This window comes from Homalodisca vitripennis, unplaced genomic scaffold, assembly GCF_021130785.1.
Source record: "Homalodisca vitripennis isolate AUS2020 unplaced genomic scaffold, UT_GWSS_2.1 ScUCBcl_4106;HRSCAF=10062, whole genome shotgun sequence".
NCBI lineage: Eukaryota > Metazoa > Arthropoda > Insecta > Hemiptera > Cicadellidae > Homalodisca > Homalodisca vitripennis.
Window position 1 is genome coordinate 71,751 of NW_025780309.1, and position 24,142 is coordinate 95,892.

The window sequence follows — 24,142 nt, forward strand, 5'->3', positions numbered from 1 at the left end:
GTTCATATTCTGTGTGTATATGTACATGTTCATCGTCGAGCGTTTATGTGTAATGCATATAGTGGACGTCAACCAGTCATCCGTGGTAAAAAAAACACAATTAATAATTTCATGTTTCAAAATTTGTGTAGTTGTATACATAGTAAATATATTATATATAAAAATACATGTCATATTATATCCCAATATTTTTTATTGTAGTATTTTTTTGAGTGTGGAACTGCACTATTGGACAAAGACGGTTTTGTGTTGGTCTTGTGGATCATGGGAGAGTAAGTAGCATGTCCTTGACCTGTTTTATCAATCTGTTCAATGGGCCTGTAATTGCAAGTTTTACTATACTAATATTATAAAAAAACAATGCAATTGTATGGTTTGGATGAATAAAAAGTTCATATACAAAAAGAGAATCACAATTATCACCAATTGCTGTGGACTCTCAACTGCAATTTCCAGGAGTACACCTAATGGATTTGTATCTTGACTTATTAAACTGCTAATTTTGGTTACAAATACAGCTTAAGTTATATAAGACCAATTTTTTGTATATTTGTTTGGTTTACTGTTTTGAAAGAACTTTTTCTTATAAATAAAAGTTAGAATTTAAGCATTTTTTCTTAGAAAGTGTGAAAATTATTTTAAATGAATAGTAATAATGTACGTACTCAACAATAAAAATCTTCATCTTCCAGTGATAATTGGACAAATGTGTTGACATACCTTGGCACTGAGTCAAGAAGACAGTGCTATTTTTGGATGAGCTTCAGAAACTCCTATGCAGTGACATGTTCATACATCATTCCCTTCAACTTTAATGTTGCTCATGCAATAAAGATGGCAGTGAAATATTTAAAAATCGGAATTGCGCTATTAATTATTTACTGTCTTCATTTAAGTGAAAACACACATCTTGAATGGACAGAACGTAAGTGTTTGAACCAGTTTTACTAATTGAAATTAGTAGTTATATTACTAGAAGGAATAGTTCTACACATGTTTATTTTTGTTAGGCCATTTAAAAACCATTTTAATGAGTTTACGTTTAGATTAGAAAGGGATTTATTATAGCAAAACTAGTTATATCTTTCAAAACAAGATCATTGCAAATATATATTTGAGCAAGTACGTTTTGTGATTCAATATTTATTGTGATGGAGTGTAACTAACACATTTTTATTGGCTTAGTGTTAGCAAAGCTTGAACCTGTATGATTTAAAATGTCTGTATATTTTAAAAACATGCTTTATCATATTTGTAACATATTTAATTATTTCTTTCTCCCCTTATAGGGAAAAAGTGTTGCTAATGGAAAATATCCCTTTTGGCGTAATCAGAAGAAAGGTAGATTTCATGTGTTGCTGTCATCTCAAAATATCGAATAATGTATCTGATATTTATAATAAGAAAATAAAATCCTAATAACATCATAAATGCGAAAGTACCTTTGTTTGTTTGTTTTGTTTTGACGTGTAATCTATTCATTGAACCGATTGTAGTGAAATTTTATATCGACATTCTTAGGGTACCTGGGATGAATATAAGGCTATTCTTATTTGGAAAATCCCTCTGGGCTACATCCCACTGGTTTCTAGCAAAAATTCCCATCTTGGTCTTTAAAGTTGTGTAACATGAAAGAGCCTGTTAAATGTAATCGTTCTGTGTAAACATTGTATTATGACAGCACGACCATATGTTTAAGTAATTTAACCAGTATTTTCAATTTGTTTTCATTTTTATAGAGTGAAAGCATAACACAAGTAACAACACTCCTTGGAAATAAGTCAAACCAATTAATATATATTGGACTTTACCTATTCTGGATGTCGGCCTACTAAATTAGAAATGTGCGTATGTAAAGTATTTAAAAATTTTATACTTTAAAAATTAAAATGTATGTAAAGTATTGCATTTTGTTTCCTTAGACCTTGTGGGAACAAGTGGAATCACAAAGCAATACACGAGACACTAAAAGCAATTTTAATCACAGAAACTCATTGAGGGGACATCGCGTCAATCTTCTCACTGATGAGGTATACAATACTGATTAGGAATAGAAATATTGAGATCATTCCCTGGACTGGAACCGTGAAATAGTATGAATATTGCGAACATAGATTGGGAAGCAAAAACATGTGTACTTTACTGCACATCTCATTTACATCTGGACGGGCAACTGTCTTAATGTAAGTAATTGAATTATTATTGAATGTTGATTTCATTTTTAATTTTCAATAACAAAATATATATATATATATATATATACATCCATCAATACAATTTACAAAACTGTACTGTTTTGAATCAACCTCATTGCAAAATTATATGTAGGTCTATATATTGTTTCTCTCGCGGGCAAAATAAACCTCCAATTTTTGCGTAGGAAAATCGAACTAATTTGAACTAGAAGTGAAAAAACCGGAAGTAAGAATTACCCATGATTTTGCGTGCGTAATTTTCTTCTTGTCCTATTAATAATGAACACTGAAAAATGGGTGACTATGTGATGCATGGATATCAATTTCCATGTATATTGACTAATTTTTTTTTTTTTAAATTAAGGACCCTGTTGTATTACACCACAAGTGCTTTCACTAAGAAAGCTATGAACTTTCGACTTCAGAGTTCGACTTCTAGATTGGGTCTAAAATATTGGTCTAAAGTCAAGTGTTGCTGAAATAATGGGAGCTATTCAGTCCAAATAAATTGAAAACGTTGCAGTTGCAGGCAGTCAATACCAGGCAATACACCTTAGGTATTTGCTCACATCAAATATATCTGAAGATATTTCATTATTAGCTTTGAAAGATAATTTGTTACACTGATGGTAATATTGTAGCCATACTATACTGAAACTTAATTGAATGGATACACCAGCTCCACAGACTATGGTTTGGTTACAATCAGTTAGAAACTATGGATATAGAAATCCATGTTTCATATTCCATGTGGTTCCTCAGATATTGTTTGTCTCTGATATTGTATAGTTTTACTTCTCATATTATATACATTCCGTTACATAAGGCATCATAAGAAATGTATGGACATTGTAGATGTAATTTTTTAATGTGTTGCTTCATTCAAAGTAGGTAGTAGTTTTGATACTTAACTTTTTAAGAGAGAGTGTTAAACATCAAAAGATCAGGTTTGTAAAACTTTGTAAGATCAAGTACATTACAATTCTAGTGTAACAAAGATAAAGATATGACTACCTTTCTTATAAAATGTAACCACCCTTGGATAGTGATTCAATACTGCATCCATCCACTATCTTTCCATCAATCAGGATAATCCACGTATTGCCATTTAATGAAGAAACTTAGTGTTCGTCACAAATTTAGTTTTATCGCCTTATTAGTTGTGCATGGCTCAGTTGGTTGGATGATGAACTTCTAATCAAAGGGTACTCAAGATACAACCACTAAGCTATGCACTAGCTTACTATTATTTAATCCCGGGAAAATATAAAGAAACAAGTGTAATTAATTTATCAGCCCATGTTATCAGCCCGCTAAGTTAACTATTAGTTATTTGATGGTATTATTTTATTTATTTGTATGGTTAATTAAATTGTGAACAAATAATTAGATCAAATTCTAAAAGTTGCATACTCTTTGTGATTGCCTATTTTTCAATTATGGAGACAAACAAGAATTCAAATCGTTTTTGAGAACAGGAATCAGTCAAACACTTAGCTTTTGATATCAACAAAATCCACTTTACTTCAGCTAAAATATCCAGATATCCCTGTGGTACATGCATATTTGGAGTTAAGCACAAAGAGATTTAATGTACCTGGACTTGCAATCAGTGGTTCCATTCTAAATAGCTAGACTGGTTTGATAAGAAATTCAACGGCAATGCAAGATCGACATTGAATCTTGGAAATGGAATAACTCCAAATAGAATAAAGCCACAACAGACACAGAATAACAGTATGATTAGGACCTTTTATAGCTACCCTAAGAAACACTCCCTCACAAAGAACGTAACTATCATACAAGGAAGAATAACCCTCTATGTACGCACACCACACAACATTAATATTATCATTTAAATGGATCAATAAAAAATCTTGGAAAACAGTTCACTGGAGAAGGAACTTTTAGGGGGAAACAATGACAAGAAAGATAAATTGGAAATGGCTGCAAAAAGGGTCTGCATTACTAGAAGAAGAAAAACAAATTACTAGAAGAAGAAAAACAAATTACTAGATGGAAAATTTGCAATCCACACTTACTAGTGCTGAAGCATTGATTGAAGAATTCAGTCTTGAGGAAGACAAATATATGAGAAAAATAGAAAATCTTCAGCAAAAACTGGCAGGAACAGAAGCTCAACTGGACAAAAAAACAATTTAATTTACACATAATATAGTTATGGTTGGAAGGGTTGATTCGATGTTAATGTTGAATTTAGCTCCAATTCACCTTCCTTTTAGTGCAGCATCTGGAATCTTTGTCATTTGGAGTGGCATGGTGAAGTGACTTTTTCCCCTTGTTGCTGGTTGGTTTTTCTTTTTTCTTGTAAAAGGAAGTCTTCTAGTCTGAGTCATTTGGACATGCACTTGGGGAGGATTCACTATAGCTGCTGCCACTATGCAGAGTTGTATGGCTTTGGTCAAGAAGTTTTTCTTTCTATTCTTAGACCATATTCCAACAGATTCCAGATGCTGCATTAAGAAGGTGAACTTCTAAGCAAAGCAACGATCACAGATTTGGAAATAGGTACAGAAGAAAGGGACCAAGGAGAAACATAATTTTTCAGAACTGTGTATTTACTTCAAAGAAACACAAACAAACATTCAAAAAAAAGAAAACTTATCATCCTGCATCAAAATATAAGAGAACTTCAATGCAAATTGAATTACCTTTTATCCTTAGCTCAATTAAAGAGATCCAATGTCATCATTTAAACATGGCACAGACTTAGACAAAACCATACAGAGTCCATTAAAGGGTTGCCTGGCTTTGGCCTAGTAGCCCTCTCCATCCATGCCAATTACAGACTTGCAGATTGTCATGTAGCATACTGCTGAGCATTTTCATACACTAAGGTTGCACTAATCATGATGAATTTTAACAAAGATTTTACCTCTATATTGTGGGTACATACAGATCACCAGATAGTAACTTAGACAATTCAATAGCTAGTCTAACTTGTATAATAGATCACACTAAATGGAAAATAAACATTTTTTTAAATCATGAGACATAAATGTTGACACACTAGGGGACATCCTAGCTAGACGACAGGAGTGGAATAAAATGAAATGAAAAATGTCTTTATTAGAGGCGAAGTTAGGACTATAAAGTCCTCAACAACAACAAAGACAAGTTGTCCTTTGTTGTTGTTGTGGTTGTCTTGTTGTCAATGACACACAAGATCAACCATCACAAGTGTCATTTGCACTTCAAAATAGAAACAGGTCTGTATTTGGTAGCACTATACCAGCGACGCAACAGAGCAGCATTCACCACAGCTACCAGAGCCTTCGTTAGGTGATGAAGCGCTGGGCAGTATGGACAAACATTTTGCCGCCAACAACAGCGTCTGTTGGCCTTGTTGATCTTGCCATTTTAGAGGAAATAAAACCACCTAAATCAGTGCACAAAGCAGCTGGAGGTAGAAACTTACATGAGCTGAAATGGTTGCTACTAAATGAATGGAGGAAAAAAGTGTATACATCTTTAAGTTCAGAAGCTTATAACAGCTTCATAACTAAAGTAACAATAATTGCCCTGGACACTGCACTTTGATGCACGCTGACTGTTCACCTGAAAATCTATGCCTGAATACTTTCATTGCTGTTAACATGGCATATCAGTTTTGCAATAGAAACAACTTAGTGGTAAACCCCTCTAAAAGTAGCCAATTAAGATTTGGAAGAACAGAGAAAATTATTGCATACCAGAAGTTGGTTAAATCAATGTTATTGAGGTCATAATTGACTCTAGTTTATCTTGAACTGCTCATACTGATCAGCGATTTAATAGACTTAACACAAGCCTATATGCACTCAAACGGAACAAGGAATTGGAAGACTGGCTGCCTACTTTGCACTATTTGAAACTCATTTAAGATATGGTCTGGCTGTATGAGGAAGAACTTCAAAAGCCAACACAAACAGAATTTTAATACATCAATAAAAGACAATTAGAATCCTTGCAAACTTCCATTCTTTGGAAAGCTGCAGAGAGGCCCTTTCAACCCTGCCAAAAAAATACAGGTAAAAAGGGAGACTCAACTGAACTGCACTTTCTAAATTGTTTTTAGAAAGATTGCTTACACTATATGTTCACACTTGAGAAGTTCAACCAAAACGTCTCAACCAACAGACGCTTCATACACTTTAATGTCATGGACTCTACACTATTTTATAGATTTTATAATTAATTCCAATTACCTTTTGACACTATCTCTGTACTTGATGTAAATGAATAAAGAAACGTTTGACTTATGTTTAAATCCTGTATGAGTGTATCGAGTTTGTTGAGAAATTTATTTACTCTGCTATTTTCTCGTTACCATTGTGGTTATCCATGAGACCAACGTAAAAATATTCGTTAACACTCAGAAAAATCCATTGGAGTGACATGCACAATTATCAAACTCAGTGTTCCTCATGTAGAAATGAAGCTTCATGCACAATTTCAAGTCTACAGGTCAGTTCATTTTCGAGATATTGAAATGAAATGGTGCAGACAGACAGACAGAAATAAAATTTGTCCATTCCCTTCGCTAATGCTCAGCCAATTATTACGACAATGAAAATTTAATGTTTTGAAGTATTTTAATTAACATATTCATTTTATCAGTTAAATTTTTTAATTTTTCAGACTCAAGGAAACATGGTGAACCATGCGTTAATCATGACCAATGCATAGACTTTCGAATGATTTGCTCTGAAACAGAGTTTGTTTGTCAATGTGATCAGTAAGTATATTATCTTAATCCTCATAACTAGCTGTAAAAGCAACAGCACCAAATATGGAGAATTTTATAGAGTATTATTATTGTCTTAAAAAATACATGTCATAAGTTTTATGCAAGTTTCTATTTTTAATGGATTATTTGTGAGTAGACTAAATCATATCCTTCAGTTATGCGCCACTGTCATAGTAAAAGTGTTGGTATCATGTGGAACCAAAAGACTAAAAATCCACATTTAGTACGCTTTTGTAGAAAGAATGAAGTATTTTTAATTTTTCTCTTGAGGATGGTTTGAGACAAGCAGTCTTATAGCTAATGAAATGATGCAATATAATCATTTTGAGTGACAATGTATAATCTAGGATGATCAGGGCAAATTTTATATATATATATCCAAGAGGTACGGACCCCCGCCAAATTTGTAATATTTGTCAATTACTTTTTTTTTAGAAAATTATTATTACTATTATTTAAATAATTCAGTATTACTGATGTGTACTGCTGAAAGATCGTTCTCAACATTGAAATGGGTCAAGAACTTTTTCAGGAACAAAATGAGGAATGAGCGATTGGCTACACTTGCCTTACTTTCTGTCCACTACGGAAAAATATGTCGTCTTGATCCTCCAAAAATATTGTCCTGGCTACGTTCTTGATGATGATATATAATTATCTTACATTGGATTTTTGGATATTTTCAATAGTTAAAATTATAAAAATTAGTACATACATTTCTTAGGGTCATGGATCTAGAAATTAATAAACCAATAAAATATATAATAATCGTAATTGAACTACTGCTTTGATGAATGAATGAAATCTTTATTTAACCAACCAGATATTACTATTGAGTTCTTTCTGCATGTAAATTGCTGTTAGAACAAATTAAGCAACTCATAAGATCTAAAAATTGTTATAAGTAACATTAGTCATATCTTTCGAAGATTTCTTTTATTAAAAATGAAAATAATATTAATATGTGTCATATTACTTGAATGTCTAATTTATGATTCAAACAAACTACTATCGTCATTCTCATCATTTTATTTTTTTCAGATTTCATGACTGGACAGAGCTTAACGCATATACATCAGAATGTGTTCCTAATCCGCAGCGTCTCCGCTCTTTTTTATCGGAAAACCATGAAACTAAGGGTGTTGAAGGTATAAAATTGAGTGTGTTTGGAGCAAGTTGTTTAATTGCAAAGTTTGATTCCTTTCTGTTTAATATTTTTTAATTATAGTGTGGAAATACAGGTCGCGGCAAAATAATCTCCCTATTTTCATTGCTTTATTGTGAGTAGAGGGAGGCACTCAGAATGGTGGGGATAGCCACAATCGACGCAGGAGAGGGGGAAGTTTAAGTGACTCTCCGCCCGTAGGCACCAGTCGTCAGTCGCCATCATGGTGTGGACAAGTGCACAGAGAGCTTTTGCGGTCAAATCGTTCATTCGTAACAATGAATCAGTTATCATGGCTCAACGCGAATTCCGAACACGGTTTCAAATTCCTCCTCATGATTCAGTACCGGACCGCAAGTCTATTGTGCTGTGGGTGAAAAACTTCAGAGAAACTGGTTCTGTTGTGAAAAAAAAACGAGGTGGAAGACCTCGTAGTGCTCGTACACCAGAAAACATTCATGCGGTTAGGCAATCAGTTTTGCAGTATCCTCAACGATCAGCTCGCAAACATGCAGCCGCCCTTCGAATGTCCGACCGTAGTGTTCGTCGAATTCTACACATGGATCTTCATTTCCATCCTTACAAGATGGTTGTTGTCCAAGAGCTGTCTCAACGTGATTGGCAGAGTCGTATGGAAGCGTGTCAAATAATCTTGGAAAGTCCCCACCAGACACTGTTGTTTTTTTCAGTGACGAAGCGCATTTCCATCTGTCTGGAAGTGTGAATAAACAGAATTTTCGCTATTGGAGTGAAAACAAACCGAAGGAAATCCATGAGAGGCCTCTTCATAGTGAACGTGTGACTGTTTGGTGCGCATTATCATGATGTGGAATCGTTGGCCCTCATTTTTTTGAAGAGGATGGCAATGTTGTTACTGTGAACTCAAACAGGTATGCCAACATGCTAGCAGAATTTTTTGAACCTGCCCTACAACAGAGGGCTTTCGAGAATGTGTGGTTCCAGCAGGACGTTGCCACAGCACATACTGCCCGAATAGCAATGAACATTTTGAGACAAATGTTTCCTGGCCAGTTGATTTCTCGGGGAGGGGACATTGTGTGGCCAGCGCGATCACCCGATTCAACCCCATGTGACTTTTTTCTGTGGGGTTACTTAAAGGCCGAGGTGTTCAAACATCGCCCCAGAAACCTGCAAGATCTGAAGCAAGCTATACGGGAGGAAGTGCGCATACCTCAAGCCATGCTCGAGAGTCCACGACAGTTTCAGAATTCGCTTACAACAATGTATTGATAACCACGGCCACCAACTTATCTGATATTCTTTTTAAAAGAAAGTAGAAAAAACTTCCCATGTCATAGAATAAGTTAAAATGAATAAATTTGTTGTTTGGAAAAAACTGTGGTTTTTATTAGCATTTAAAAATAGGGAGGTTATTTTGCCGCACCCTGTATAATTTATTATTTGTTTTTAGTTTATTAAAGAGTGCCAATTAACAGAAATTTTTGCACGTGGCACATTGTGAAATTATTTTATATTTTGTAGAGAAACTGTCAGAGGAAGCCCACAACCTGTTTGTCTATCTTGGTCTCTCTGGAATCATCGTCATCTCCTGTGGCATCCTTCTAGCATTTGCCTGCATTATCTTTGTCATAAGCTAATTGTTTTAAATATAGAAAAAAATAATTATAATTGTTCGAACAGTGTTAGAATTATTATTTGTAAATAAATAAATAAATGTAAATATTATTATTTTCTTAAATGAAATTTATTTATAAACTTCATACTATAGCAAATATAGACTGCCCGACCCTTTATCAACTTTGACCGACAGGCTCTTAGAAGTAATGCAGTCCATGGAAAGCTAAGGATGAAGTCTAAATTTCAACATATACTCGTATTCCCTACAGTTTTGTACAGTCACTCATAATTGACTAACATCCTAAAATTTATTACTTCACCTTAATAGTAATAACTAACTGAATAACTCATTTAGTCAGTATAGTAATTTCAAAACATGTCTATTTTTTATATTGTCAAAAACATAAATGGAAACAAATGATATAATGCGCACTGATACCCACAGTGGGGACTCCTTTTCATTCATCCACCACCTTCTATTGTACAGATGGATACTATACCTGCATCACAATGCCTGCAGTGGTCATCTTATTCAATCTTATGGTTAATTCAGAAATCTCCTAAAAGTCCAATCTCATAAAAAAAATTCTGCACTTTAAGATCATATGCTAAATTATCATTTACAACATGAAGACAATATTATTCTCCACATTTCTGAATAGCCTAATGACATCGAAGAAAGTATTATGAAGAACAATTTTGATCATGCTTCTGAAATATAAAACTTGTAATGTGACTTTCTCCACTGATCCATCATTAATGTGCATTACAGACACAGATTTATAGCATTCACATACTGAAAGCAATGAGCCAACATTAATACTGATTGTTGAAAGTCATTTGTCTGAACATAGTAGGATGTTTAGATAATAAACCAAAATTAAACTACTAATACTAATACCTGCAGAAGACAACTAACCAATGAAAGAGCTCTTTGGCTGATCTAAAAAAAGTTAATCATTGTCTATGTTTTATTCGAAAGGCACTTCTTTATTGGAAACCCAAAAACATTTCATCAGGCGGGTTTTTAAAACGCATTTACAATACATGGAAACGTTTAAAAATGTTTAGAAAACAACTTTACAAAAGGAATTAATTATTTTCTTTATTTTCCTTTATCATAACAACACCAAAACTATTATTATGAGCTTAATTTAGGTGGAGAATACAAACTTTAACTAAAAAAAGTACAAGATGTAAGGAGTTTTTGACATATTTTAAAAACTCTTAATAAGTTGAAAAGTGAGAAAATCTTCCAAAGTTCAAGGCGATATATTACAATAAAATTACATCATTATTTTATTTTATATCAACAAATAAACTATGATTATGAACTACTGTATGTTTTGAAATATGAGTTTCATATGCTATGTAAATAATATCAAGCTGAATCTTGCACTCTCTAATCTAATGGAAATTCAACAGTATTAATAATGTAAAAGAAACAAAGAACTAAGATACTACTTGAAATAGTAAGAATGCCTTTAAAATAAATATTTCTATACATGTTTCTAAAATCAAAATTAAATACTACTTTTAACGGTGTTATAACAATAGTTTTCAAATCAAATCAAATCAAAATCTTTATTGTCTTTAGGCATATAGCAATCGGACATGGTCATCATTTATATGTTACAAATCATAACTTGTCATAGTTAATGTTTATACTACTTAGGTAGGACTAACTAGTGTAAATTGATAATATAAAACATCATTTTTGCTATACCTAATTCTTGAATTAAAATAACATTGATAAATATCAAATAAAATCTTAAACTAAATAATTAAACTAAAATAAATAGTCAATAAATAAAAATAAATAAATCTGTACATATATAACAAACTTACAAAACATTAATTTCAGAATTTTGCATGTTTAAAAAATCATCGATACTATAGAAGGATGAGCAGCCAGCCATCTATGTAACTTACATTTAAAGAGACTAAAAGATAAATCTCTTGGTTGAGAGTGGTAACTTATTATTATAGTCTAATACACATTATAGTATGGCTAGATCTAATTTTTTCCAATCTTGTGAAGGGTACCATCAAGATGATTACCATGCCTTGTAAATCTTTCATGGATTTCATTCCTTACATTATATGATAAAATATCTTTATGAATATATAACAACAAATAAAATATATAGAGATTAAAAACAGTTAAAATACCTAAATTAATAAAAAGTGGTTTACAATTAGTCAGGTAGTGAGACTTGGTAATTACTCGAACAGCCTTCTTCTGAATCACAAGGATATCTTTAAGGTTGCTGGAATTGCCCCAGAAAATCAAACCATAGCTTATTATGGACTGAAATAGACCATAGTAAACAGTAACAATATACTGTTTAGGAACACAACTCATAAGACGTCTTAATAGATAAATCACACGAGATAGTCTAGTTGATATTTGTTCAATGTGTTTTTGCCCATGACAGCTTACAATCAATGTACACACCTAAAAACTTGACACAATTATCAAACTCAATATCATCTTTAACAGGCCTAAGACTAAACAGAACTGATTTAGTTTTGTCATTATTTAAAAGTAAGTTATTAGCTGAAAACCAATTTGAAGCTAGTTCTAAGGTATTATTGACTTGTAATTGTAAATCAATGAAGTTATTATCAAAAGAAAGAAAATTGGTGTCATCAGCATACATACAAGTTTTTAGACTGTTGAATATTAATAGGTAAATCAATTTATTGCTATTAAGAACACAAAAGAGGGCCCCAATATAGACCCCTGTGGAAACACCACATCTAAGCTCCCTAGCTGAAGACCACCGGCCATCAAGATAAAACAGCTTGACTCCTCCTAGACAGATAAGATCTAAAAAAATTGTTTTGCAGATCCACTGATGCCATACTGTTCCATCTTTTCAAGCAACAAGCTATGATCAACACAGTCAAAAGCACGGCTTAGGTCATAAAAGTGGCCCAGGCATACTCTTTGGACTCAAAAGCGTTGAGAATCTCCCCTTACTACAGTATCAATGGCAGATATTGTTGATCTACCTTGCCTAAAGCCAAACTGTTGATCAGACAAAAATCCATGCGATTCCAAGTACAGGCTTACCTGCTTATAGACAATGTGCTCAATTACTTTACCAAAGACTGGAATAAGCGAGATGGGACGGAAACTTGCTGGACTTGTTGTAGGCCCTTTTTTAAATACCGGTATTACTTTAGAAATTTTCAGACTATCAGGAAATACACCCTGCTCAAGGCATAAATTAATACTAATGGTAAGTGGTTCTGCAACATTGATCCACTATTTCCTTCAACATATTGCTAGATAGGCCATAGAAATCCCTACTATCTGTTTTTTTCATTTGACTTATAACAGACCTTATTTCAGAAACTGACACTTGATTCCACTTAAAACTATCTGGGTTTGCAAACATTGGGCACATTTCAGTAGCCAATACTGAGCTAGGCTTTTTTTATATTAGACCTTATTTCAGTTATGGAATCAATAAAATAATTATTAAAACTATCAGGGTTTAAGTCCCAGTTCGACTTATATTTAACTGTATTGTTAATATCATTAACAATGGACCAGGCAGCTTTACACTTGTTATTTGAGTTTTCTATAAGATTAGCATTGTAATTTATTTTTGCTTCATCAATGGCTGCTCGATAAGACCGTTTAAGTCTGGCATAACAATTTTATCACATATAGACATAGAAACTTTGTACTTGTCATTAAGAACCATTAACAAAGATCTAAGATATTTTAAATCGTCATTAAACCAGTTACCCCTTGTTTTTAGTTTTATTATTGGGCATAACAACTTAATTCCTTAAGAGGAAAAATATTATCAAAGATATACATAAATACCCTAAAGAACCTATTAAAAAAAGGCATCAGCATCATTAAAAACACAAAACACTAAAACATAATGTATGATTCCAGTTGATCCTTGAGAGTTCATTCCTTAGTTGAAAGGTTTTTGTCCCGTGAGTAAACTCGCTTCTTCACCGGTTGACTCCTTACAGGTGCTGGGGTGGACAGTTGAGGAATTTACTGGTGACATAGACCCTGAACCATAGCGCGTTGTGGTCTGAATATGGGAAATGTTCCACAAAAGAAAAATAGTTTTGAAGTGGGATATTTGAAAAAACATTATCCAAACACGCATTAGAACGAGTAGGTTCAGAGTTATGACAATACATATTGAATTGTCTCAAAAAGATTTAGAAATTCTTTGACAGACCTTACAATCTTTGGTTACATCAAAACTGAGCATTAATGTCACCACCACACACCAGTCTATAATTAGCCCACTTATCAGTCAAAAATATCAAGAGACTTTCAAGTTTTTCCAAAAACAAACACTCATCACTTGCAGGAGTTACGATTTACAAACTTATAACAATAATCTTTAAGTTCGTCAAGCAATAAAGCACATGCCTCAAAATGATTGTCAACACAAAACGAACACAATATCAATATTACAACATTTTAGCCTATTAGAAGCATAAATAAGTGTACCACCATAATTATTAACTTTTCTCTGATATATTGAAACTAATTAAAAGTGTTTTATGCTACAGGCATTTTAAACCGTGCCATGACAGTGTTATGGAAATTATCTAGTTATCTGTATAATTTCAGTTTATTTCACAATGTAAAGCATCCCAGAGACATTCTTACAATCATTAAAATACATTAAAAGTATAATATTGATAATATCAATTTTATCAGCTGATTGTACTGAATGTTTTTATTTTGATTAATACAAAATTTTGTTTTTTACAGTGTTTATAAACTGTAAGTTTTTCTAAAATATCTCATGTAACTAAATTTGACATTTCCTGTATGTATCTATAATATTGACATAAGATGTGAACAAATAGTTCTAAAAACGAAATATGTTACAGCTGAAGAAAAAATTAGGATATCGGTTTCCCTGTTTTCAATGTAATGGTTTTTTATATTTAACCTTTTAGTGCCAGAGTCCTTTTTCTCAGTATGTTGAATATATTACCTCTAACGAGCCAACAGGGATTTTCAGTATGTTCCATGATCTGTGTGAAGTGTCAACATCCAATAATCAGGACAAAGGAAAAACACACCAATAAGCAACAATTAATCCTTTGTGGCATTTCAGTCTTTCATCTACCCTTTCACTGCTAACAGGTACCCCAGTGTCAAATATTTTACCGTGGATACCACAGACAATTCATAAGTAACATTTTTACTGTGGATACCATAGATAAATCTTCAACAAATTTTTAAATGGCAGGTAAAATTTGCAATGACTGATAAATGGTGACATCAGGAATCATACCATGCTCATTAACTTTATTCTATAAAAGTTTTCAATTTAGTAGGAAATACTATTCATAGAAAAATTGAGGAATTTTATGGTAATAAACAAAATGGTCGAACTAGAAATTGCTCAGCTTTTTCATAATTGAGATGAGTACTTCCCATATCCAAATAAAATTTATTTTCAAAAGATAAGGTGATTTTAACAAGTTTTTTCTTAGTACAAGTAATTTGGTTTTATACAAAATGAAGCCTATTCCAATTAATTTCTTAGTTTTTTTATAACTGCAATAGGTTTCTCATAGTCAGCTAAAAATGTATGTTCAAGATTTTTGTTAGTAATTTATTGGATATGAAATTTAGCCCCTTTCATTGCATTAATAAAATGAATTTGTAAGGATATAAGTGAGACAAAAATCTGTGAAGTGTTGATAAAATATTCATTGTACAATTCACATGATAGAATTAGAATACAAGTGTATCAGCAACATTTATTTTTATTGTTGGAATGTGTGGATGATTCCGCTCATTAACGAGTTAATAAAGAATGTTGTTTAGAAATTAAGGAACTATTAGCTTTACGGTCCATGAAATCTTATTCTCTTTAGATTAAGTTAATTTGATTTTTAAAGTTGCATAGTTAGAATTTATAGCAGCTTTGGCTCAAAATAATTTTAAACAATAATACAGTAATTGTGTTCTCTAATGTCTTTAATAATGTGAACTTATACAGTTGTAATCAAGTAAAGATAACCTTTCTGCATACAGATAACAAGTCTATAAAAACAAAAGCTGTTTAACAACATGACATACTCATGGCAGCATGGATGAAGGAAAAGATCCATCAAAACAAGTAAGTGTGCATATTCATCTAATATATGTCATTGTAAATAACAGCAATTAAACGCTTTAAATGTATAAGTAAGATTGACTGATAAATAAATTTTGAATTAAAATATATTTTTCAATGAATAAACTGCATTTAAATTATTGCTATAAACTATTTGAATTGTTAAATATAAATAGACCAAAACCATTGTCAATAAAATTATGTAACTAATCATATTCTCCACCTTGCCTTATATAATGAATTTCTCTGTTGGAAAAATGTAACTACTTCAGGCTTTTTATGATGGGTGTTACAATTTTATGTAACTGATACAACAAGAATGGTGGTTGTATTAATTATGACGTAGTATGTGGTATAATTGATGGTCATATTCATTATGGTGTGTATGCAACATGATTGTGGTCAGAGTACGTAGTATGTAAATTTAGTTGTTGTCATATTCATTATGATGTGTTTGCAACATGATTATAGTCACAGAGTTACGTAGTATGTGATGTAATTGTAGTCATATTTATAATGATGTATATGAATGAATGGATATTTATTTCCCAATAATGCAAATTAAAATACATCTGTATCTTACATTACACTTTTATTTAAAAACATAAATGAAGGCAGAAGTTATGTATGAAAATAAAAATAAATATAAATATGTTACTGGATACAGTTTCATTAGGAAAAATAGGGTCTACATGGGCAAGTAAGCCTGTGCGTAAACCCAAACCATTATGGTGCCAATAATTGGAACGGATTTTAGAAAAAAAAATCAATTGAAATAGATTAAAATTTAGAAACAGATTGAATGAAAATTTAGAATGATTAATAAATAGCAAAAATCTAAAAGAAAAGGACAAATTAATGTTAATAGGTTTAGTGGGTGAACTTTCTGTTAATGAAAACAACCTCTTTAAGCATAGGAAAAGCTGTATCAGTTGGATACTAATTATCACCCAGGTACAACCGAATGTAACAATGCATGGTGCAATGAATGAATGAGGGGTAAGTGAGGTGAGCAAGGTTAGATCCGCCTGTTGTACCCGGTCAAAATGAGGGCTTTGACTTCCTCTTCACTGAAATTGATGTCGTTCTGATAATTTCCTTTACAAAAAGTTGACAATGTTGGTGTTTGAAAAAGTTCTACGCCTTCATTTCAAGCATAACTAACACAACGTGATTGTGATCACAGTGCAACGTAGTATGCAATACAATGTAATTGTGGTCATATTTATTATGATGTATTTGTGATGTAATTGTGTTTAGAGTATGACGTAGTATGCAATGTAATTGTGGCCATTCTCATTATGATGTATACGCAACATTATTCTACCAGCTTTATCTGATGCTGACTGGATTGTAACAGAACAACAGTTGTTTGATACTGATGAGGGACCTCAGTAGATACAGAATGGTTACCCAAGAAGTTATGATGATCTGTGTCATTCAAGATCTTATAGCATGGGATCTGGTCTGCTCACTACTTGTGGCTATCGAAGAGAATCATAATTACAATTATCCTGAGAAAAACATAACCACCAAATGGAATAAGATAACCACCATAGCTCTATAATGTCTGGTAGGCTGCTAACAATGTGAGAAGTTGGATGAATTAAAAAGTTAATTAATTAAGTACCAGACAATTTCCATGACTCCACGAAGTTTGGCTGGAGAACCATTAGCTACTAAGGCTTCACACCTTGAATGGCATTAAAGATAGCATAGGTTGAAAACTCTGTCCTAAAATTAACACTTTTTATCCGTTTTATATATCTACATCAGTTAGATTTCCCATTCACATCTATAATCTTACAGGATTGGGCACAGTACGTTAAAAAAAGGAAAAAATTGTTTGAAAATGTGTATAAACTTTTGAAAATATTAGTAAACTATTTGAGTAGTATTTTTCAAATAAATAATTTTTAATACGTATGTAAAACTTCTTTATCGAAATAAGTTTCTTAAAACATATCGTTAAGAGAGATATAAATAGGAGAATGTGCAGTATAGTTTCATATTAGAACTACTTTCTTAAAAAAATAGAAATTGCAAATACTTCTGGATTTTGGTTCAACGTTATTGTTACACTCAATCAACCTTCATTGTAATGCAAATTACAACTCAGTGTATTTAACTCCCTTTATCTCTAACTAAACTATAATCCCGTACCTGTTTCAAGTAAAACAATATATCCTCGCATTAATGTTAAGGCCAAAATGTAATTTTAATTCCTATGGTCTTAATTTTATCCTTTCTTTATTAAAGACAAAGAATAACATTTTACAGAAATGTTACTTTTGAAGTATACAGAGTCCATTAATGTATTGCGAACATTTTATGGTTCCTCTAAATCATTTACACTTGGTAGATTTTAATTTACAACAGTTATTAATTAACATGCAAATTTCATATAGTGTGTACACTTTCTTACATATAAAGTAGACATTCAGTACAAATCCAAATTTTTGATTCAGGTAAACACAAGACCTGAATCATCAAATTCTGAAGAAACTCTGAACAAAATAGCACAACTTGAAGAAAAACTTAAAGCGTTGTATGATTTTGGTGAGCAATCACAAAAAATTCGAGAAACTCGTAGAAAGTTAATTGAAAATCTGATGAATTTTACTGGCGCAAAAACAACAAAGTCAACAACCGTAGTAGAAAAACGGGTGAGATTTTCTGGTGAACAAGACTTTGTTAGGAAAAAAGAATTGCAGCGAGAGCTAAGTAGACAAGATTCTTATCCACAGATCCTGAACAAGACCAAATCTGTACGTGATCTAATGTTTCATCTTCATACTTGGCATGGAGAGATAAGAAAAAGAAAGGACCAAATAGAAATGTTAAAAACCAAAAGGATGGGTTTTTATAGCGAGGAGAAAGCTCAAGAGTTAGATGAGAAGATTAAACAACTGGAAAACGAAAAAGATGAACTGGATGAAAAAGTACTACATTTTGTCCTTCATAACATTGATAACAATAAGGAGGATTATAAAGAATTGATTACGCACCTGGAGGTAGAAAATAAAGAGATGGAAGACAGAATGGATTCATTACAAAAAAGAATTGCATTCCTCAGAGAAACCACAACTGCTCTACTGTATGAAAATGAACAGTTGAGAAAAGATCTTCATCATTCACCAAGTTCAGCAACATTAATTTTGGAGAAAAGGTATAGAGAGAGCTTAATGACTGGAGCACGAAATTTAGATTCATTTTCTTGTGATGTACATACCACTGCTTCCGAGGAACTATACTCACTGGATTTGGTAAGCCATAACAAACATTTGCATATGTTTCTGTATCCAATTTAAAGTGTAATCTTTTTCAATAGAATAGAAAATACTAACTTAACAGCACTTATAATGCTAATGGGAGGGTACCTGAATCACAAACAATCCACCAAATCTGTGGATAAAAGCTGTTATTCTCTGTTCTTGAAGTTTGAAAAATACTTTATCTCTGTCTCTCAATCTGTTGTTATGAGCAAACCAAAAATATTAAACACATTTGAGCACAGTAGTTAAACAATTTGCATTCTGCTGTACGGAGGGCTAAAGTCAACCACATATCACTGAACTTTAGTAAAACAATTGTTATTTTTTATATCAATTCCTGGCTCAAATATTCTTGATATACATCATGCTCAACTAAATCTGATATGTAAGTTGTTTACTACGAGTATATGACAAATTATATAAGGTTTTATTAGTTCCAATAATAATTCTTATTTGTTTAGTGTTTTAAATCTTGTATGAAAATCATTAGAACAATTTAATGTTTTATTTTGTCCCATATCGATAGTTGTCGGGTTGACACTCTTTGACTGGGAGGTTTCTAATGTGGCCAAAACATATCTCTTGCTCAGTTCGGATGGAGTCTCAGGTGGTTGTCTTCTCAGTTTGCCGGGCCCCCACGCATAGTACCCGGCCGTTTTGTACCCACCACTGGGCACAGCAAAAACCGATGTGCCACTTCAATCTGGGCAACCTTATGGATGTCCAGTAACGGCACATCACTAACTGCAAATGTTGAGATTCTGGGGTTCATGGGCAATTCGATAGGTCTACTGTGGAAGATGACTGTTGGAGTTGGTGGGGTTTGTTCCCTTACCTCAGAGGTTCTTGTTAACCTCAACAAGGGTGTGCCAACCCCTGCCTACTTTGACTGGAGAGGCTGGTTCAGAGCTGGCCTCCCATTCTTCTGGGATAACTTTGAGATGTAGTGCCCTAATTCTTCCTCATGGATCTCGATAGGAGGCGGCCCCTACTCCCTAACCTTACCCATCCTGAATATCCTATCACTCTGGAAGTAGCGCAAAGGTTCTTACAGGACTAAGTGCAATTTATAAGCTTCTTGTCCTAAGAGAAAAAAAATGGATGTCATCGCTTTAACTCAGATTTAAATGGCAGAATTTGATGTTCGGCTCTTTAAATGACAGATTTAAATGAAATTCTCAAATAATTTACAAAGTTCATTTACCTTCAAGGTTGAAACTTTATAGATTGGTTATTTGTTATTTGCTGATAAATGTACCCTAATTTAGGTTATAGGCTGACCTGTTTTAAAAGTATTTTTATTTACAGAAAAAAAAAAACAATCAGTATCAAGTAGGTGTCTAGTATGAACAGAATATGAACTCGTTTCCATATCGTGAGCTTTGTGTCAACCAAATGGACTAGTATTTTAATACATTGATGGGATATCCTAAAGCAGCTACAGTGACATTAACACTAGGATAACAATGTTTACTCTGGTGCTGCAAATAAAGTAATATTAATTTTGGTAATTATTTGGCCAATTGATTGCAGCACACTCCAGCTACAACTGGGTAGGGATTTTATAACTGCGCAATACAGTGGGCCATACGTAGTGGCCTGTGAGCTGACCGACAAAACAGTGAGGGTCACTACGTACGGCCCCCCGAGCTGAGGGATAGGACATGGTCCTAAATCAACAACCTGACCGACCTGAGGCAGAGAACTACCATTGGGCTACCGTTATGGCCAGGCGATACAAGAGCCCAATGAATTTAATGCCTATCTCAAAAGATTAATATCAGTTACAAACCACATGGTTTATGTTTCTGATACGAATGAAGCTAAAATATTTTAGAATGGTGTAGATACAACCAACATCAAAGTCTTCTGTTTCATATTGCGTCAAACATTACTTCCTTGAAGTTTCAGGAAGATGACTCTCCAATGCGATGCCAAAATATTTAAAGGAGATAATTGAGTACATAATTACAATTCTTGTCTTCATTATAATGTTTCAGTGTGGTGTGAACCGCAAGACTCTAATGTTAGTTATAACACTGGCTGCATAAGCTTAAGATCTTTAGATACAATGCAACCATAAATAAAAATGCCTTTACTTAATGAGTTTATTCAAACTGTAAAAATATTCCAAATTAACTGTTCTATATAATTACAGCAACACGATCATGGACTGAAATTTATAACAAAACAGTCTTAACCTACTTATTAAACAACTCGTTGACCTTAGCTTCCAGTGTTTTTGGATGGACTGTTGGAAACCTATTTGTTATGAATGGATCAGCTAAATAAAGTAAACTCAACTACTATACTAAAAAAAACAGACAGGTTAAAGTTTTTTTTAACTTTATATAGTAATTTATAAGTTAGACGAATCAACTAGCGAGCACATTACTTTATCTGGTTATCTCAAAGATATATATGGTTTTCATTTCAGTGAAACACAGCATATTAGTGATTATTGCAACAAAAAGTAATTTTCAGAAGATTCACTTAAAATCAAAGCATTAAATAATTAATAATGTTAAAAAATAAAATGCAATTTAATAAAACCTGCACGACAACATAGTCCTAAATTATATCCCAATCTAACTATGGAACTTTTGGAACCGATAGATTATGAATACCGAGTATGAATAGATTCCAAAATATGTGTGATCCTATAGTGTTCCACAACAAAGAACTCACGGCTGAGTCACTGATGTGATATGTGGATTATAATAATCTTTGCTGTGAGAATTTTCCTTGTAAGGGCCCAAAACATCTTCGACTAACTTTAAATAAATCTGAATAAAACTTTTGCTATAATATTACATATTCTTTTTACAGGAAAATTATGATGATCTGTCTTCGATTCAAAGAACTGAGGACTCCTTCGAATTAGACAAAAAAATGTCCACGTGGAAAACTGATGATGAGTCTCTGCAGAAATGCCTCAGAAGATTGTCAGGAGATCAACATGACATGAAAGTAATACACATGAAACTGACCATGGTGAAGCAATATGTTCAGGTACATGGTACTAAAAGTATCAACAAGTATACATTTATAGACAATTCTAATCCAAAACTATCTCTTCCCAGGTGAACACTACAACTTCTTGATATTTCTGTACATAAATTTAAATAGCTATTTTGAGTTCTTTTCCAATTAAAATTAAAGTGACTTATGATTTGTATAAGATGTTGAGAACTCTCTGACTACCCAATGTAAATACAAATTTATGTCTATTACAGCCAGATACCTATAATAATTTAACTACATTTATATATTTAACATTCAGTAAAACATTACTGTTATAAAGTTATAAATATATATCTGTTGTGGTCTTAATACTGTAATAGTTTCTTTACATATGTTTTGTCTGTTCTGCCATCTTCATGAAACTATGCAAAGATTGATTAAAAAGTCTTAAGTTATGGGTTAATTACTAGGGATGTATACAAATTTCTAGGAACCAGCGGCTTAAAGTTAACACCCAATCATCACTAATTGCCGGAGAGGATGAAACTTGCCAGAGACCATAGAAAATGAAGTATGAATCAGGAAGGCACATAGCCTGGTGAAGTGAGTCATTTGCCAATCCAAGATAGTGTCATATTTTCTCAGAGGCCAGCATTTGTTTTAATTTGATGATAAGGTGGTTGCAGCCTCTATGTAAATACAATTTACTTCCATATTTGAATGCTGCGGTATAAACCAAAATTTTTACAACGGCTTAGATATGTAGCCAAACAATATTGAATTATTACCCCCAGCCAAAAGGTTTACTTCTGTCTGGAACCTATACAAGGTACATCAAAAATCGATATCATTTAAATCTGGGCAACCCTCTGAATGTCCAGGAGACATCACTAACTCAATAACGAACTGCAACTATCGAGATATTGAGGTGCAAGGGTGGATCGATAGGTCTAGTCTACTGCAGAGGGTAATTTAAAAGTTCTCTTTCAGTATAAAAGTTGTTGCTAGCCTGGATATGAGGGAGTGTCTCTTCCTGTCCGCTTTGACTAGAGAAGCTGGAACAGGTCTGACCTTCCTTTCTTCTAAGGTGTCAGGACAGATATAGTGATCCTTATCCCTCTTCATGGATCTCAACGGAAAGCGATCCCCAACCTTAACCTCACTAAATATCCAGTCACTCTGGAAGCAAATGGAAAGGTATTTTTATGACTAAGTGCAATGAAAGGTTTCTAGGCTTCTTGTCCTAGGTAACCAGAACAGAACATATTTATTTGATAAAACATAATGTTATTCCAGAGTATACACGAAAACATGCTATGGCCGACAAGACAATCTGGCTTGTTACAGCAGTCATTTACGGCTTATTCACTGCTGTATCACTGATGAAAGATATTTTAGAATAATACAGTTTGATTTTCACTCTGTAGTAATGTGTAAAAAAATTCATAACAAGTTTTAGTTAAGTGACTCTGTTTTAAAATAAATTTATACCAATAATGTCTAAAGTAAGAAAAAAAATTGTTATAATATACTTTGGATAACCGCATTCTGGAAAACTGTTCCATGTGTACTTTGAATCTTCATTGTATCTTAAGCATTTATTGTGAATGAACATTAAATTACTAGTAAACAAATTTGAGCTTTATTAATATCGTAATTAAATACCCACCTTCAAGAGCTTCATGCTCGTGCAGCATGTAGTGCTACACTTACTTGCAGGAACCTTACTCCCTATATTACCCATATCAAATTGGAAATTTGTTGATACCTTTAAAAAAAGTATACACAGAAGAGCAATGGATTCTTTTTCCATTGTAATTTATAGACTTTTCTACAATGTTAAGATAATCAAAATGAAGCAATCAATTTTAAGATATACATTTTTATATAAAGCTTAACACTTTCACTGTGTCATGAATAATGTACAGACTTCAGGACAGTCGGAGTAGTAGTCCGGTGTATCCACCGCAAGTCGGAGTAGTAGTCTGTTGTGTCCACCGCAAGTCGGAGTAGTTAGTCCGTTGTGTCCACCGCAAGTCGGAGTAGTAGTTCGGTGTGTCCACCGC

General features: G+C 32.9%; 1 protein-coding gene across 5 annotated transcripts; it reads left to right on the forward strand.

The window, feature by feature from the left end:
- The first annotated feature begins 739 nt into the window (after positions 1–739).
- LOC124372853 lies at positions 740–23,710 on the forward strand. 5 transcript variants are annotated; one of them, XM_046831265.1, is made up of 6 exons: positions 742–925; positions 6,837–6,933; positions 7,987–8,093; positions 15,756–15,840; positions 21,942–22,124; positions 23,373–23,710. In XM_046831265.1, the coding sequence occupies exons 4-6, from the start codon at positions 15,811–15,813 to the stop codon at positions 23,457–23,459; spliced, it is 300 nt and encodes a 99-aa protein (XP_046687221.1). In that variant the 5' UTR covers positions 742–925; positions 6,837–6,933; positions 7,987–8,093; positions 15,756–15,810; the 3' UTR covers positions 23,460–23,710. The 5 variants fall into 5 exon arrangements, 4 of the variants coding, with proteins under 4 accessions (XP_046687221.1, XP_046687220.1, XP_046687222.1 ...); XR_006923371.1 differs by lacking the exons at positions 21,942–22,124; positions 23,373–23,710 and adding an exon at positions 18,306–18,691 and having other exon boundaries at positions 740–925; XM_046831264.1 differs by lacking the exons at positions 15,756–15,840; positions 21,942–22,124; positions 23,373–23,710 and adding an exon at positions 9,614–9,817 and having other exon boundaries at positions 743–925.
- The last annotated feature ends 432 nt before the right edge of the window (positions 23,711–24,142 follow it).